We start from the raw sequence: 16,464 nt of genomic DNA, 5'->3' as shown, positions 1-16,464 counted from the left end.
TTTCTATTTCCTTCTTGTCTCCCCCATGACCCTCAGCCAAAAACCCTTTTTATACAAAAGTCCAAAGCAATGACTTATTCTACCTCCTTCCTTCAAAAAAGGATTTGTTGCCTGATATCTTCAAACTTCCATTGCCCCTTTCTTTTTTCGTCGCCTTTGCTCTTTTGGATTTCTTTGCATCTTCTTGATCAAATCATCTTAATTCAGCATGTATATGGCCTCTACCCTTTTGTCCTTTTATATGGGCCAAAAAAAGAATTACTGGATAACTATCTATGCCCACTAGGTACCGCTGATGCAAAGACATTATTGAATCCAAGCACATCTAGGTGAGATCACATCAAGTAGCTCTACTACTATCATCTACACTATTGAGAAGAAGAACTTGATATGCAAAAAAAAACTGCATCATAGACAGCCATCCCCCTAGAAGATGATATATACATGTACCATATCAACTTGATGATGTTTCAATTGCATCCACAAACAATCTTGGTAGCAAACCATCTAGATTTCTAGTATCATTTGAATCCCATTTAGCTGGCCACAATCTCTGGAAGTAGGATTTAAGCCTCTAACCATTGACTTTTCTTTTGTGCAAAGTACCATCCAAGTCTTCTAAGTGATAATAACATGAAGGAACCCTGAATGGACCTTCCCACTTTTGCTAAAATTTCACATCATGTCTATTATCCAACTTGTTATTATACTTGAGCACCAAATTCCCTTCTTTTATGTTTTTACCTTTTGATAACAACTTATCAAACTTCCTCTTCCTCTGTTGTTGCAAGGCCTTTGTTTGACTCATGGTATCTTGTCTCTTCAAGTATAAATGAACCAAGCTAAGCATTATGTCTAATACCTCTTCAAAAGGCACAACACCAATCTTCTTAAGGTACCACATACTAGATACATCCAACTCCACAGGGTTTGAAGCCTCTTGCCCATATACTAGCTGGAATGGAGTAAATCCAATAATTTGTTTGTAGGTACATCTGTAAGCCCAAAGTGCACCATCTAATGCCTTATCCCAATTCTTTGGATTGCCATCAACCAGTTTAGTAATAAGTTTTCATACAATATCATTAACTTTCTCTACTAACCCATTGCTTTGAGGATAATAAGGAGTCACATGTCTATGTCTGATATTGAGAGTTGTCAATGCTTCATCCAACTCTTCCCCGAAAAATCCAAGACCATTGTCAGATACAATTTCTAAAGGGGCACCGAACCTGCAAAAAATATGAGTGTAGATAAACCTGTGGGCCAGCCTTACATGTGATTCTGGTAGTAGACATAGCTTTAGCCCATCTAGTCATGTAGTCCACTCTAAGCCAAATATATACTTTTTTATTTTGAGTCCTAGGTAATGGCCCTATAGAATCTATGCCCCATTTCTCAAAAGGTCCCATAGTTGTAATAGGCTATCTTGGTCCATATGTAAGTCTTCTATCCCTTGCAACTTGACAAGCATGGCAAGATCTACACCAATGCTGCACATCTGTAGAAATATGGAAACAAGAGCTAGAAACTAGAAAACTAGGAGTGAAATAAGAACAAGATTGAGGGACAAAGAGTTACCTTGAGATGAGTGTAGACAAGACACAAGCTGGATACTTCTTATGATGTGACACCCACAATATGTAGGTGTGTAGTACAAGAGATAGTAGCCACGCTGATATGTGGGACAAATAAGATGCCACATGGCAAACACACAAGACTCAAGACAAAAGTTTATACTAGACTAGGAAAAGAGTACACCTAGTGTGCACTTATTTCCAACACCCTCCTTAAGTGGACACTAGGAGGAAGACAAAAGACAAGACTGAAAGACAGACAAGACAAGACCAAGACTGAAAGACAAGATAGAAGACAAGATAGAAAAGATCCTGAGACACCCCTCCTCAAGTGATATCCTCATATGGGTCCACAAGGGTAGGGACAAGATGGATCTAAAACAAGACATAGTCAGATTGATAGACAAATAGATAGACAGACAAGACTAGATAATAGACAGACAGACAAGACTAGATAAACTGACTGTAGACAAACAGATGGACCTTGAAGACATCCCCTCCTCAAGGGCAATCTTTGCCTCTTGGATAGGGACAAGAGAGAGGTCCAAAAGCAGAATGAGTAAGACACTAGAACCCCTTGACCTACATCATCGGTGGTCAAAGTGGTAGACAAGAAAGATGAAGTAATCAGAAAGCCCATGTTTCATCATATGAGGAATGAACAGCAAGATCTGCTGATGGAGATGCTGCAGCAACATGGGCTGAGGTAGATGCAGGGGCTGATGTAGAGGGTTTGGAGTAGCAGTCCTTCTCCCGGTGATTATCACGGCCACAAATGGTGCATGGATGAGCCTTGAAGCAGTCCTTCTCCATATGATTAGTTTTGCCACAATGGGTGCAAGGCTTTCTTACCTTAGAACTTCCTTTCTTTGCTAAAAATTCAGTGTCAGTTACCTTTTGTTGTTGAGTTCTTTCCTCTTCTTGGAGAGCATTGATGATACCTTCAAGAGTAGGATTATTGTGATACTTGAAGGTAGTGACAAGAGTAGCATAGGTGTTAGGTAAGCTTTTGAGAAGTACAGCAATAGCAATATCTTCGAAGATGGGGGACTTCATTGATGCAAGCTGAACCATAAGACTGCGAAGATAATTGACATGAGAGGCTATAGTAGCTCCCTCTTGTATATGTAGATCAAAGAATGAGATCATAAGTGCAATCTTAGAGTTTTTAGAGCGGGGTCCAAAAAGGGTATCCAAAGTGATCCATGCTCGAGAAGCAGACTGTATGTCAGAGATGTGATGAATGTAATCATCTCCAAGACCGAGCAAGATGATAGCATAGGCTTTGTCATTCTTGGCAGTGGGAGCATAAGTGACAACTTGCTCAATGTCGGAATTTTCGAGAGCAGCATGGTAAACAACCTCCCAAAGTCTTTCTTTCATAAGATGGCACTTGATTTTGATTTGCCAAGTATGAAAGTTGGACCCATTGAATTTGTCGATAGACATGAGAGAATGAGTAGAAGAGGCCATGTGGGAAGGTCTTACCTCTTGCTAAAATGCAAGGGCAGTGTCTATTCCCTTACAAGATTGCAGAAATGAATGAAAGAGGAGATCCAAATTGTTTTTAGAAGCTGGCTATCTCACCACTTGTCAAGGCCATAGCATGTGACAGCCCATCGAAGCATGAGGAACCAACAGTTTGCAGATATGAGGATAACAAAAGGACTGACCCCAGCAAACTGAAGGAGACAATGCACAGTACCTTGTAGACTCTTCAAGAGGAAGCGATGGCAGAACTGAATGCAGCAAATAGCTCGTTAACATGAGGAAAGTCAATCTGCAACTACCTCTAGATGATGCGCAATAAATCCCAGGCAGAGACAGTCCCTTGAGTCGATGAAGAAGGCAGCCAAAGGAGAGCAGCAACAGTACAGCGGGCGATTGTAAGGCAAGGTGGCCACAGAGTAGAAGTAGACGTGATGTAGATAGACGACGCTGTGATGAGAGAGGCTTGCGTTGGTGATGCACAGAGGCAACCCGGCTGGTGACGAGAGTCGGGTGCGGGATGGAAGGACGACCGTAGCCGAGACGAACATGACACGTGGCCTTGCGCTTAAAACAAATGGTGGCGGTTGGTTACAGTTGAGGAACTGCTACCGTAAAATGAGACCGAGCAAGGTAACAATGAGAAGTTAAGGTTGCACTCAGCACCACAGTAGGCGGAGTAGAGTGGCAATGTCACAGAGACATTCGATGTAGAAGATGATGAAGGCCACTGTGCGGGAGCTTGCTTGTGCCGCCTTGGAGAGCTTTGGATGTAGCCGTCGTAGGAGATACTCCACTCACCACGGAGGCTATACTGTCATGATGCGCTGGAAGTGCCGTTGAGTGGAGAGCATATAAGCAGTTGGTGATGCTTCTAAAGCAAAAGAACACTCCTTAATGAGCCCGATAGTGATGAAAGTGGGAGGAGCTCCAGGCGCAGGGCTCTGATACCATGTAGAAATATGGAAACAAGAGCTAGAAACTAGAAAACTAGAAGTGAAATAAGAACAAGATTGAGGGACAAAGAGTTACCTTGAGATGAGTGTAGACAAGACACAAGCTAGATACTTCTTATGATGTGACACCCCCAATATATAGGTGTGTAGTACAAGAGATAGTAGCCACGCTGATATGTGGGACAAATAAGATGCCACATGGCAGACACACAAGACTCAAGACAAAAGTTTATACTAGACTAGGAAAAGAGTACACCTAGTGTGCACTTATTTCCAACATCGACATGCATACTAGGCTAAATATATCCAATTTGTGAAATTTTCTTCACTGTGAGGTCATGAGAAAAATGACCACCACATACATCATCATGCACACCCTTGAGAATTCTGGGAATTTCAGCATTGTTGGGCACCCTTCTCATAATCAGATCTAAACTCTTTTGATATAACATGTCTCCCAACCAAACATAAGACATGGCTTTTTTGGCCAACTTGTATCTCTCCATTTTTGAGCAACCGACTGGATACTCACTAGATTGGAAATACATAACAATGTCCTGAAGCATTTCCATGTCTTGATATTTAGGCTCTTGAAGGGAAACTTTGGAAAGAACACATACATCTTTAGTACCCTATTCCATTGATTGTTTAGTTAATGAATTAGCCTCTTGATTTTCAACTCGTGGAATATTTACCAATTGAACTTCTTCAAATGAGTTAAACAAGGTTTTAACTCTTCTGACAAGTTGTTTCAAATTGTCAGACCATGTCGAGTTCATGCTGGGGCTCGAGGTAGACTACCATGATCATTGACATAGCACTAGCCACCATGATGTAGGCTAGCTTTAGGGCCATGATAGGAGGCCTGGGGGCAAGCTAGGCATCTCCCTCATGCACTTCTTACACCACATGGTTTGGAGTTGCTCCTTTTCACCCCACAGTGCATCAGCTTGGTGTACAGATAGGTCACCAACTTTATCATGCTACAAAGTCCATTCGACACGTGATGGGTATCGAAGCCAACCATTACCATGGTATTCCCCCAAACCCTTCTAGATTAATTCAATTATGATGTGTATTTCTACGTAGGGGAGTTATTCATCAATATTTTATCTTACTTATGTAGGACCCCACAATATTTCACTTATAGGCTTCCACTTCAGGTCATCATCACCTTCCCTTGCACCCCCTAGCCACGTGAGTACATTGTTCTAATTAATTTCCCTTGCTCAAGTATGCTTTCTTGCATTTGTTTTAATATTTATCACTTTCACTTTTGAGGATGCAGATCTAGATGAGCTGCATCGATAGGTGTCTCAGCTCACTTTGGAATTGAAGGAGCATGACCAAGAGTTGGAGTGCCTAACCAAAGAGAGTTGGTTCGTGAGGTGGATCTAGAGAGATAGATCACCTACTATCGTGTGGAGCACTATATGAAGGATTGGGCCAAACTTGGTAGAGATGCAGCCCGCCATCATATGTGATGCTGAGCATTGCAACCTATCCCCTACCACTGGACTCTCTAGTTGTGACGTGTGGATGTTGATTCTGTAGTTTGCAAAGTTTTCCCGGACGAGTTTAACACCTAGGGGTGGTACACATTAGGGTGCCACCACCTGTTTCATCTTTACTGCCTTGTCCACTCTTTGGTGATGACTGCCGACCCATCCTCATAATAGACGAGTTATACCGAGGATTAGCCAATAGTGACCGTGGATCTTGTCACATAGAGGCCCATCAGTAGCACTGACCACCATCAACGACAAGCTATCCTAGATATCATGGCTGCCCAATGGATATGTTAGAGAGGATTTGCCTGTGGATTTTGAGGTTCATGTAAAGATAGGTTTATCACCCAAGGAGGAGGAGACATAGAGAGCATGATGGGCTCGCATCGATGAGCTTGTTTTCCAAGCTAGATAGGTGGCTTTACGTACCCTATTTACAGGAGCTTGGTGGACCAAGGGCTCAAGACATGCCTAAGATTAATGGAGCAATCTACACATGGTCGTTTTGCTACAAGGGTGTATGCTGAGCTTCGCTAGGGGCCTTCACTTAGGGGGGGTAAGGCATGGACAGAGCCGGTTGACTAAGATCTTAGTAATGCCGCTACTTCTACACGTGGTGAGTCCTCAACCATGGCAGAGGCGGATCTCACTCAGAAGACCATTGCAAAAAGCGAGTTGTACAGGAGCCGAGGAGGAGGTAGCAAGGGGCATGCCATCCTAGAGCTTACCAAGTCCTCTTAGATGAGGATTAAACATCATGTAGATGTATATGCCATCATGTTTTGTGATGTTGTACCCAAATTAGCTCTTTTTTTGCATACGAGACCCCTTGGGCCATATGCAAAAAAGAGCGAGTGGCAACACACCGCCACACCCATTTGGCATCCAATGGGGATGAAACTTTGCAATTAGGGGTAGAGTAGCCCCCCACTTGCAAATGGGGGAAGAGAAGCCCCATGGACCCACTTGCAAAGTTTCACACCCATCAGATGATGCCGGATGGGTATGATGTCCTACCAAGACCTGCTCTTTTTTGCATATGGGACTCCTTGGGTCATATGAAAAAAAGAGCGGGTGGCAACACACTATCACACCCATCCGGCATCATCTGATGGGGATGAAACTTTGCAAGTGGGGGGAGAGTAGCTGCATGGACCCACTTGCAAAGTTTCACTCCCATCAAACGCTGGATGGGTGTGATATCCTACCTAAACCCACTCTTTTTTTGCATATGGGGCCCCTTGGGCTATATGCAAAAAAGAGCAGGTGGCAACACACTGCCACACCCATCCGACATCCGACGGGGATTAAACTTTACAAGTGGGGCGGAGGGTAGCCCCATGGACCTACTTGCAAAGTTTTACCCCCATCGGATGCCAAATGGGTGTAATGTCCTACCCAAACTTGCTCTTTTTTATATACTAGACCCTTTTGGGCCATATGCAAAAAAGAGCAGGTGGCAACACACTGTCGCACCCACCATCCGACGTCAAACTACTGGATATGAAACTTTGTGAGTGGAAGAAGAGCCATGGACCCACTTGTAAAGTTTCACTCCCATCGGATGCTGGATGGGTGTAATGTCCTACTCAAACCTGCTTTTTTTTTTTTTGCATACGGGACCCGTTGGGCCATATGCAAAAAAGAGTGGGTAGCAACACACCGTCAGACCCATCCAGCGTCTAGTGAGGATGAAACTTTCTAAGTAGAGGGAGAAAAACCACACAACACCACTTGCAAAATTTCACCCCCATTGGATGCTAGATGGGTGTGATGTCCTACCCAAACCTGCTCTTTTTTTGGCATATGAAATCCCTTGGGCCATATGCAAAAAAGTGCAGGTGGCAACACATTGTCACACCCATCCGGCATCCGATGGGGATGAAAGTTTACAAGTAGGGGGAGAGAAACCCTATCGACTGACTTGTAAAGTTTCACCCCCCCAGATGGGTGTGATGTCCTACCCAAACTCACTCTTGTTTTTTGCATACGGGACCCCTTGGGCCATATGCACAAAAGAGTGGGTGGCAGCACACCATCACACCTATCCGATGTCCGATGGTGGGGATAAAACTTTGCCAATGGGGGGAGAGCAGTCCCACAGACCCCCCATTGGACATCGTATAGGTGTGGTGTCCTACCTAAACCTACTCTTTTTTTTTTTACATACAGGACTCCTTGGGGCCATATGCAAAAAAGAGCATGTGACAACACACCGTCACACATATTCGGTGTCCGATAGGGATGAAACTTTGTAAGTAGGGGGAGAGAAGCCCCAAGGATCTACTTGAAAAGTTTCACCCCCCATTGGTGTGATGTTATACCCAAACCCCCTCTTCTTCTTCTTTTTGCATACGGGACCCCTTGGACCATATGCAAAAAGAGCGGGTGGCAACACACCGTCACATCCATTAGACATTTGATGGGGATGAAAATTTACAAGCACAGGGAGAGATGCTCCATGAACCCACTTGCAAAGTTTCACCCCCATCGGCGGATGCCGATTGGGTGTAATGTCCTATCCAATATTGTACGAGACACCTTGGGCCATATGCAAAAAAGAGCAGGTGGCAATATACCATCACACCCAAGGGATGAAACTTTGCCAAGTGGGGGAGAAACCCCATGGACCCACTTGCAAATTTTCACCCCCATCGGGGATGGGTGTGATGTCCTACCCAAACCCACTCAGAGAAAGATACAAATTATATGGATGCAAAAGAAAGGCCAACTCATAATATATATGGGCAACAAAAGATACAAACTAAGATAAAGATACAAAATGAAGGGACCTACATAAAATAAAAGAGAGGGCCAATATCAATCCGTAGTCTCTCTAGCTCTAATGGTTTCCAAGACGCTCACATGGTCGTGCTGGGCTAGGATCCATCGTGGGGGGCCTCCATTCTTGGTGTGTTAACTCGTGGAAGTGTGAGTTTCACAACAAGAACTATATGAGATTATATAATCACCTCCTTGCTCCACTCATACTACACAAACTCAATGCCGTCCTTGTGCATCTGACCATGTGCATAGTAGTGACCTACAACTATTATGCTGTGGGTATCAAATGAGAATCTATAATCATCAGTCACATTGCACTCAAGGGTGCACTTGAGCCTAGTGCACCGCAAAATGTATTAGCACACCTACTCCTCATTGCCATATGCATATTTATTTCTTTAATTAGTAGTATTTATTTATTGAATAAATAATTTTTATTTATTTAATATTTACATACATTCATTTTTTTAAATCTAAATTTTAATAATAATTTTATTATTATTTAAATAAAAAAACCAAGAAAATGATAGTGAGGTGGTGCGCACTTCGCCAAGTGGTAAATATTTGCTAACATGGAACCTCCACGTGGGCATTCCTCATGCTCAAAGGTGAGGTGGCAGTGCCATGCATGTATTTGATGTGGCATGTCATGTAGGCAAACCAAGTTGACTGTGTTAAGGTGGCAAGATGATATTAGGATTCTTCATTACATGGCAATGACATGTATGCATGTGATGTCGCATACGATGTAGGCTTTAGGGAGTCAACCTTGTTGACCTTGTTGAGGTGGCATGATGAGATGGCAAGATACTTATGTGGCCTCTCTTTATAGGATGTGGCAGTACATGTAGGACTAAGACTATGTTACCATAGCTCAATTGCTTGACAAATGGCATACTCTCCAGGTTTGGATAAATATTTTCATGATATTTCAAGGGGTCACTTTTTGTAGCCTCTAGATCTGGCTCTTTGCTTTGAGTAGCAGCTAACCAATGCAAGTTGACCTTTTTTAGTGCCCTCTTAAAGCACGTTTTAATCACTTTCTTACCATCTTTTGTTACTCTTGCTATCAACAACTGCTGCTCTTATATTACTTTGTCGTGTGCCTTCATGGCCATTAATGTGGTAGTTATCATTTGTTTGACGCCATTCTTCAATTAAGCTTATACATGAGTAGCATTGTGTATAATTTCTCAACACACATAAAAATATACTATAATTGTGTATACATAATATTAAATTCCATAGCTTAGACATGATTTTCTATATAAGTATACATTTATTATAGAGTTTATCAAATATAAATTTGATATATAGATGTCTTAGGATTCTAATGAAGTCATTTTCCCAAGACATACACTCAAATTCTTGAGGGAAGCCTTTTGAAATGTCTCTAAATTGTGTTCTAGGCAAGGTAACATAATTGGTTTCTCAACTAAGGTTATTTCTATAGAACCATTTTTGTAGTGGACTAAAAAAGTAGACTCTTGCTAAAAAGCCATTGCTTAGCATATTGATTGCTTTCTAGCTATATGATTTTAGTGAACATATACTAGAGGGATTCTTGTAATTATCATATGTAATATTTTGTGATACAAATTTAATATGCTTGTTCTAAGTTTGAATCCACACCATCAAAAGCGTTTAAGAGCCAGCTCACTCATTTGTGTTGAACTGGACAACTCACACGTGAGGAGCTAGAATACAAATTTGTCAATGACATTAGAGAGGATAAAGATATATCATCTTTAAGCAAATAGAGACTGAAGGGGCCTTCTCATCAAAGTCCCTATCAAGAACTTCTACAAGCTGAAAACACTCTCTAACCTAATATAAATAATAAAAATTTAGAACACATGAAATTTTTTGCCTAGTGATGAGGAAAAGACATTGTATCAAGATATTCCAAAATTGCCACCTTTTGAAATGGCATGTAAATGCATCCAAGTTATAGAAAGAAAAAATAAAGCAATGTTGTAGCACATAGTGCATGCAATGTAGATATCTGCAACTCATAAAAATTAGAAAGTATTAAGTCCTACATTGTGTTAAGAAAATAAAAGTGTTTTTGTAAGCTAAATGAAGCTCTTAATATAGTCAAGGTGAGAGACTTCAAGGAGCTCTTACATTTACTTTTGATAAAGGGGTATGAGTCACATAAAAAAAACTTTACCACTTCATTAATAATGATAAGAGAAGTTGTTTTTATTAAAAATTTAGGATAAAGGCACAATAGACCTTATCAACTTTCAAATACAAGTAGGCTTGGTATTTACATAACTTCGAGTCATTAAAAAATCAAAGGTATCTTTCTATCTGTGATTTAATAAGCTAATCTCATAATGAAATGTAGTACTTAAGTTCTTTTTTAGATTCTTATGAAAGGGTATTAAAATAATCAAGGAGAGATGGTAACATTGTTTTTAGAGTTTTTAAACATTTCATCAATTATTAAATGAGATAAATAAGACATTGAGAATCTATAACACACATGAAAAATGCAGTCGGTGAAGAATGATTTGTTGAGAGGTGATAAGGGACATAAAATAATGTACATGTGACACAAGTAGTTGAGAGTGGTCTAGTGTGAGGAGGTTTTAGAATGAGGAAACTTTGTATTATATTCAAGATATTAAGTTTATGGAGATCCATAAAACTTGGAACAAAGTTAAATAAACAATAGATATTGTATTTATTTTTTCAAACTTCACTATGTCACATCTATGATGTGGCTAGAAATTATCATAAAATTATAAAAAGAAGTTCTCATGGATTTCTTTCCTTGATTTGGGATGTCCTTTCCTCACAACAATTACGTAGCCACACCAATCCTTTTCGTATGTGTGTGTCTCGCCACTGCTCCTTTCCAACTAAAACCACACTTTTGTTTTTTATAAGGAGGTATTTGGTAGAGCATTGAAGGGCCCAAACAAAAAATGCAACAATAAACTAAAATTTTAAAGACTAAGACAAATAATGAATTTGTCAATCCTACAAGGCTTGTTCTTTGTTTCAACCTTGCTTTTATTCAATTTCATCATGATGAGGTGTAAGCCAATATTATTTTTGTGGGCTGCCTTTGTAAAAGAATGCCTTAACATCATTCTAGTTTTTTTGCTAAGTGAAAAAAGGAAGAAAATGTATATTTAAAGTTGAAAACCATCTTTGACATGTTTGTTAATTCAAGGGTTTTGTGTACATGATGGCTATCTATTCCTTTCCCTATGTGCACATGCAAATCACCCTATTTATGTTTTGATAAAGTATAGGTTTCCCTATGTGCACATGCAAATCACCCTATTTATGTTTTGATAAAGTATAGGTTTCCCTATTTGCACATGCAAATTGCCCTATTTATGTTTTGATAATGTATAGGTCCCTACCCTAGTGTATCGTACCCTACACTATTCCACCCTAGTCTAGACCATTTGAGATGTTCCTTTTTGATAATGTATAGGTCCCTACCCTAGTGTATTGCACCCTACACTCTTCCATCCTAATGTATCATAGCCTACACTCTTCCACACTAGTCTAGGCCATTTGAAATGTTTCTTTTATTTATATCACAATTTATAAAGTCCCTCACACCAATCTAAACCCTATCATTCTCCCTTGAGCAACAAACCTCCCCCCCCCCCGCGGTGCCTGTCTTCTCAAATGTGTCCATTGAAATGATGTTTTATAAAATATGACACATCGTCGCGAACCCTCATCTTCTTATCATTCGTGTATACTCACATCTTTTAACATAAAATGCTTGGTTATGCCTAAAAAAGAAGAATTAAACGCAAAGTAGGGAACTACATGTAAGCCCACCTTAGTGTTTTGTTTCAATGACTAGTCTCGAAAAACATTTCCATATTAATAGCAAGGGACTATATTCACGGTGAGTGTTGCATCTCTCTCTCCCTCTCTCTCTTACACACACACACACACACACACACACACACACATCTTTTTGAATTGTAAAATATTAAAGGCTTGGTGATGGAAAAATGAACTTTCAATGATAGCACATTTGGCAAGGTTTTCCCATGGGTCTAAACTTGCTTGAATGCATGTTTGATAGTGTTATGTGTGATCAAAGCCCAAGGTTTTAAAGACCCCTTTTCTCTTAAACCTTTTTGATAGTGTTAGGTGTGATCAAAGCCCAAGGTTTTAAAGACCCCTCTACTCTTAAACCATTTTAAAATTTACCTTAATCTCCTCTTATTATGAGAGACCCATCACATGCTTATTCGTGTTTATATGAGAAAGTAATAATGATCGTGTTTGAAATTTACTTTAATCTCTTCCTATGAGAGGCTCATCACATGCTTATTCATGTTTATATGAGAAAGTAATAATGGTTGTGTATAGCTAGCTTGGTTGGATAAGGTTTATTGGAATTCTCATCCAAAATAAATTAAAGTATAATTATCCATGGTCCTAAATGAAGTCCAAAGTCAACTATGAGCATGTTTAACTTTTCTAACTCATTGTGCCAATGCGATGAACATGCAATGTGTTTGGCAAGTTGATGTTGCTTTAAATTTCCAAAGAAAGAAGTGAATTAGGTCCTTGAAAATGCATGGGTGCTTAGCTATAAGATTAGTGAAGGAGATTTCACCTAATTGTAAAGGGTTGAGTGAGGTAGGTGATAAAAAAAATGAAGTAGCTTAGGGGAGGTCAAATGCTAGTCCTTAGTTGGACTAGACTTTTTGGTGGTTTGCCATGTGAGCCCACTCATTTCAAGCAATTTGATGGTTTGCCATGTGGATCCAAGTAGTATATTTAAGTACTTGAAGAGGTTGGTTGTTTGCCACTTGAAGCCATGCAAGGTTTCATTTTTGGATTTGTAGTTTATGAAAAGTTAGAGACCAAAGTTGTTAGTTTTCATTTGTAAATACAAAATATCTACATATATTCCTGACTCATTCATTCATAATTATGAATATTTGTAGTGCTTCTCTCTCTGTCTCTCTCATGCGCGCGCGCGCGCGCGCACACACACACACACACACACACATATGAACGCGCACACACACACACACACACACACATGCACACACGCACACGTACATGCAGCATGCACATGCACACGCACACGCACACGCACACGCACACGCACATGCACACACACACACATGTAGGCATTGTGTAAGACGTCCAATGAAGTCCATGGTTTAAATCTTGTGAAGGGTGTTAGATGGTAGCTGACACATGACCTTTACCTTGTGGCACAACATTCAAAATAAGATTCTACCCCCTTACCCCCTTGTTTTTACATGTACCCATTCCATGGAGCTCATACTTTCACCAAGGTTTGAAGTGTATATAATCTTATCTTGATTTTCTTGCACTATAAAGGTTGAATTACCTTGCAAACAACCATGTTAAATGCATCTCTTTCGGATGACTCAACTTCCTTGGAGCTCTACATTTCCCCTTACCTTGACTTCTACCTCCGCTCTCCCCTTACCCTGATTTCTACCCTGCCTTGTTTCTCCCTTAAACCCTTATGCCTTAATATTGCTCCACCACCCCCTGACCCTCTTTCGCTCCCCTAACCCTAAGTTCTTTCCCCCTTAAACCCTTATGCCTTAATATTGCTAGACTTGATGCTATATCTCCTTAATGACTACCAAAAAGTGGAAATATGTTATTAAAAATTTGCAGGGTTTTCTACAAGGAAGTGGATGGTGGTTGAAGACAAGGTTTAGGGACCCTACCTCTTTAATCTATGACCACTCTTGTACCCAGAGATGTACCTTGTGAGTTCCAAGATTGTACATGGGGACCTCAGACTAGACAAGGGAAGAGTTTTAGAACCCAAGAGCCCAATTACGTGGTAGTTTTACTCTAAACAAGCTATAAGATTTCAAAAGATCTCTCTCTCTCTCTTCTCTCTCTTTCACTTCTTATCGCATATCACTGTCAACCTTCACACGCTGCTTGCATGCAATTCCCCCTTGCTTTATAAATTTGCTAAGAAACCATTTTATTAATAACATGGGGAGGACCTTTTTAGTATTTCCAACCCTTTGACGTGTGACCCCTCCTTTCTGAGGGTGAGTTGGGTCCTTCTACTTTCCAGCATTTATCATTTCCCAGCTCGCGGAGCTTGCAGTGATGTGGAATTCTCTGCCATCTGATACAGGTGCTCTATATGCGGAACGCCCACAACAGGGATAGCGTGGCGCTCTAAAACTTTGCAACATTTCTCTGCCTATCTGCCCATTTTGCCTTTTGCTTCCCTGCCCATCTGCCCACTTTGCTCTTTGGGGTTCTGCTTTCGTGTCGCTGCCCATCTGCCTCTAGTGTTGCTTTCTGGGTGTTTTTTGGGTTCCTGGCCATCTGTTCATATTGGTTTCTGGGTGTTTTTTTCTTGGCTCCCTGCCCATTGTGCTTTTGGGTCCCTGCCCCATCTGCCCAATTGTGCTTTTTTTGGGTCTCTGCCTGTCCTGCCCATGCCCATTGTGGTGTAAAGGAGCCCCTATTGATGAAGCCCTGGCTGCTCTGCCTTGACAGTCACGTGATTCCTCATGGATCTTGAAGCAGGCCTTCATCCGAACGCTTATGGGGTAAGTCCTTCTTAAATGGCTGTAGAAACTGCAGCTTTGTTAATGGTCAAAAGGACCCTCTTGATGCAGTGTTTTGATTGTTGTGGAGTTTCTTCATGGTTGAAAGTTTTAAGGTTGTGGTTATTGTTATGCTTGTAAGCTGGTGAGAATCAAGCTCAATAACAGTGGTGTAGGTGTAGCATAGTCCCAAACCTTTGAGTTTCACTTTTGCCATACTACGGGTCTCCTTTGACACTTCTCTTACAAGCATTATGCACGTTCTATCAAAATTTTCTGTAACTATGGCAAAGCACACACTCATGCATCTTAATGCTTATGTTCAAGGAGTCTAAGCTGGGCTGACTTGGATGACCTCTTGGCCCTTGCCACCCAGGATCCAATTACACTGTCGCAAGAAAAATCACTTGGATCATGCATGTACCAGCATCATGTCTTTGTTGTGACAGAAATTATTTTTTTAGCTTATTCATACCTATAGTAATGGGTACATCTGAGCATATCTGGATAAAATTGGTTTGCTTGAGAGGCCACCGGTCTGGGCACAGTCCTTACAAACACAGGAGGTCAAGGCTTAGTATTTTTTTGATAGGACCAAGCGCTAGTCCTGCGGTCACTCACCTGCAAGTATAAGGTGGACAGCAGCCAAGGCTCATCGTGGGCAGCCCACTTGGCAGATTTGGGCAGCCTTAGCATGTGCAGACAAGGGCCAAGGTTTGGGGCCTGGGCTCCTTTTTAGTCCAGTGTGAATACATCAAGTGACTTTTATGACACTTCTTTGCAGGGCTTGCAAAAGGCTGGCAGACTGTGTTAGGTGCAGGAATTTGTCTATAAATAGGCACTCGGACCCCCACGGAATCAGGTCTACATGCCATTGGAGAAGCAAGGAGACAGATAGCAGCCAAGGTTTGGCTTGAACAATGGTGTTCATCTGCAACTTGGGCTGAGATGATACTATTCTCCTTCTTTTGGTAAGCAAAAGAATAAGATACAACACTCTTACCTGTTTTTCTAATCACATTGGGAGCTTGGCAAGTGTATGAGAGCCTAGGACTAGCAGTTTTTTTTTTTTGATGGGAGCACTCCAATGGTTGGCTGACTAGGGAAAGACTGTACGTATCTTTAAGTGAGCACATGGCGGTTTGGGGAAAGATTACGTGTATATATATATATATATATAGGGAAAGATTACGTATATATATATATATATATATATACACACACACGTAATCTTTCCCCATATATATAAGATTACGTGTATATATATATATATATATATATATATATATATATATATATATATATATATATATATATACATATATATATATACACGTAATCTTTCCCCATATATATAAGATTACGTGTATATATATATATGTATATATATATATGTATATATATATATATATATGTATATATGTATATATATATATGTATATATATATATGTATATATATATATATATATATATATACATATACATATATTAGTAAAAAAGAAGCGTTTGCTTAGTATAGACTACAATGCTCTAGATAGGAAACAAGGTTATAAAAAACCCCTCAGATGATGTGAAGATTCCAAAGAACTA

General features: G+C 40.5%; 1 protein-coding gene across 1 annotated transcript in view; it reads left to right on the top strand.

The window, feature by feature from the left end:
* Positions 1 to 14,354: 14,354 nt before the first annotated feature.
* LOC147615719 (putative potassium transporter 2) overlaps positions 14,355 to 16,464 on the top strand; it is a 43,938-nt gene continuing 41,828 nt past the window's right edge. The window contains exon 1 of the mRNA XM_086778296.1: positions 14,355 to 14,876. Within this exon, the coding sequence (XP_086634422.1) occupies positions 14,838 to 14,876 (39 nt within the window). The 5' untranslated portion in view covers positions 14,355 to 14,837. The remainder of the gene's footprint in view (positions 14,877 to 16,464) is intronic.

Source organism: Cibotium barometz, chromosome 39 (genome assembly GCF_041138505.1).
Source record: "Cibotium barometz isolate CiBa-2024 chromosome 39, ASM4113850v1, whole genome shotgun sequence".
NCBI classification, from domain to species: Eukaryota; Viridiplantae; Streptophyta; class Polypodiopsida; order Cyatheales; family Cibotiaceae; genus Cibotium; species Cibotium barometz.
This window is presented reverse-complemented; position numbering and strand designations above follow the sequence as displayed.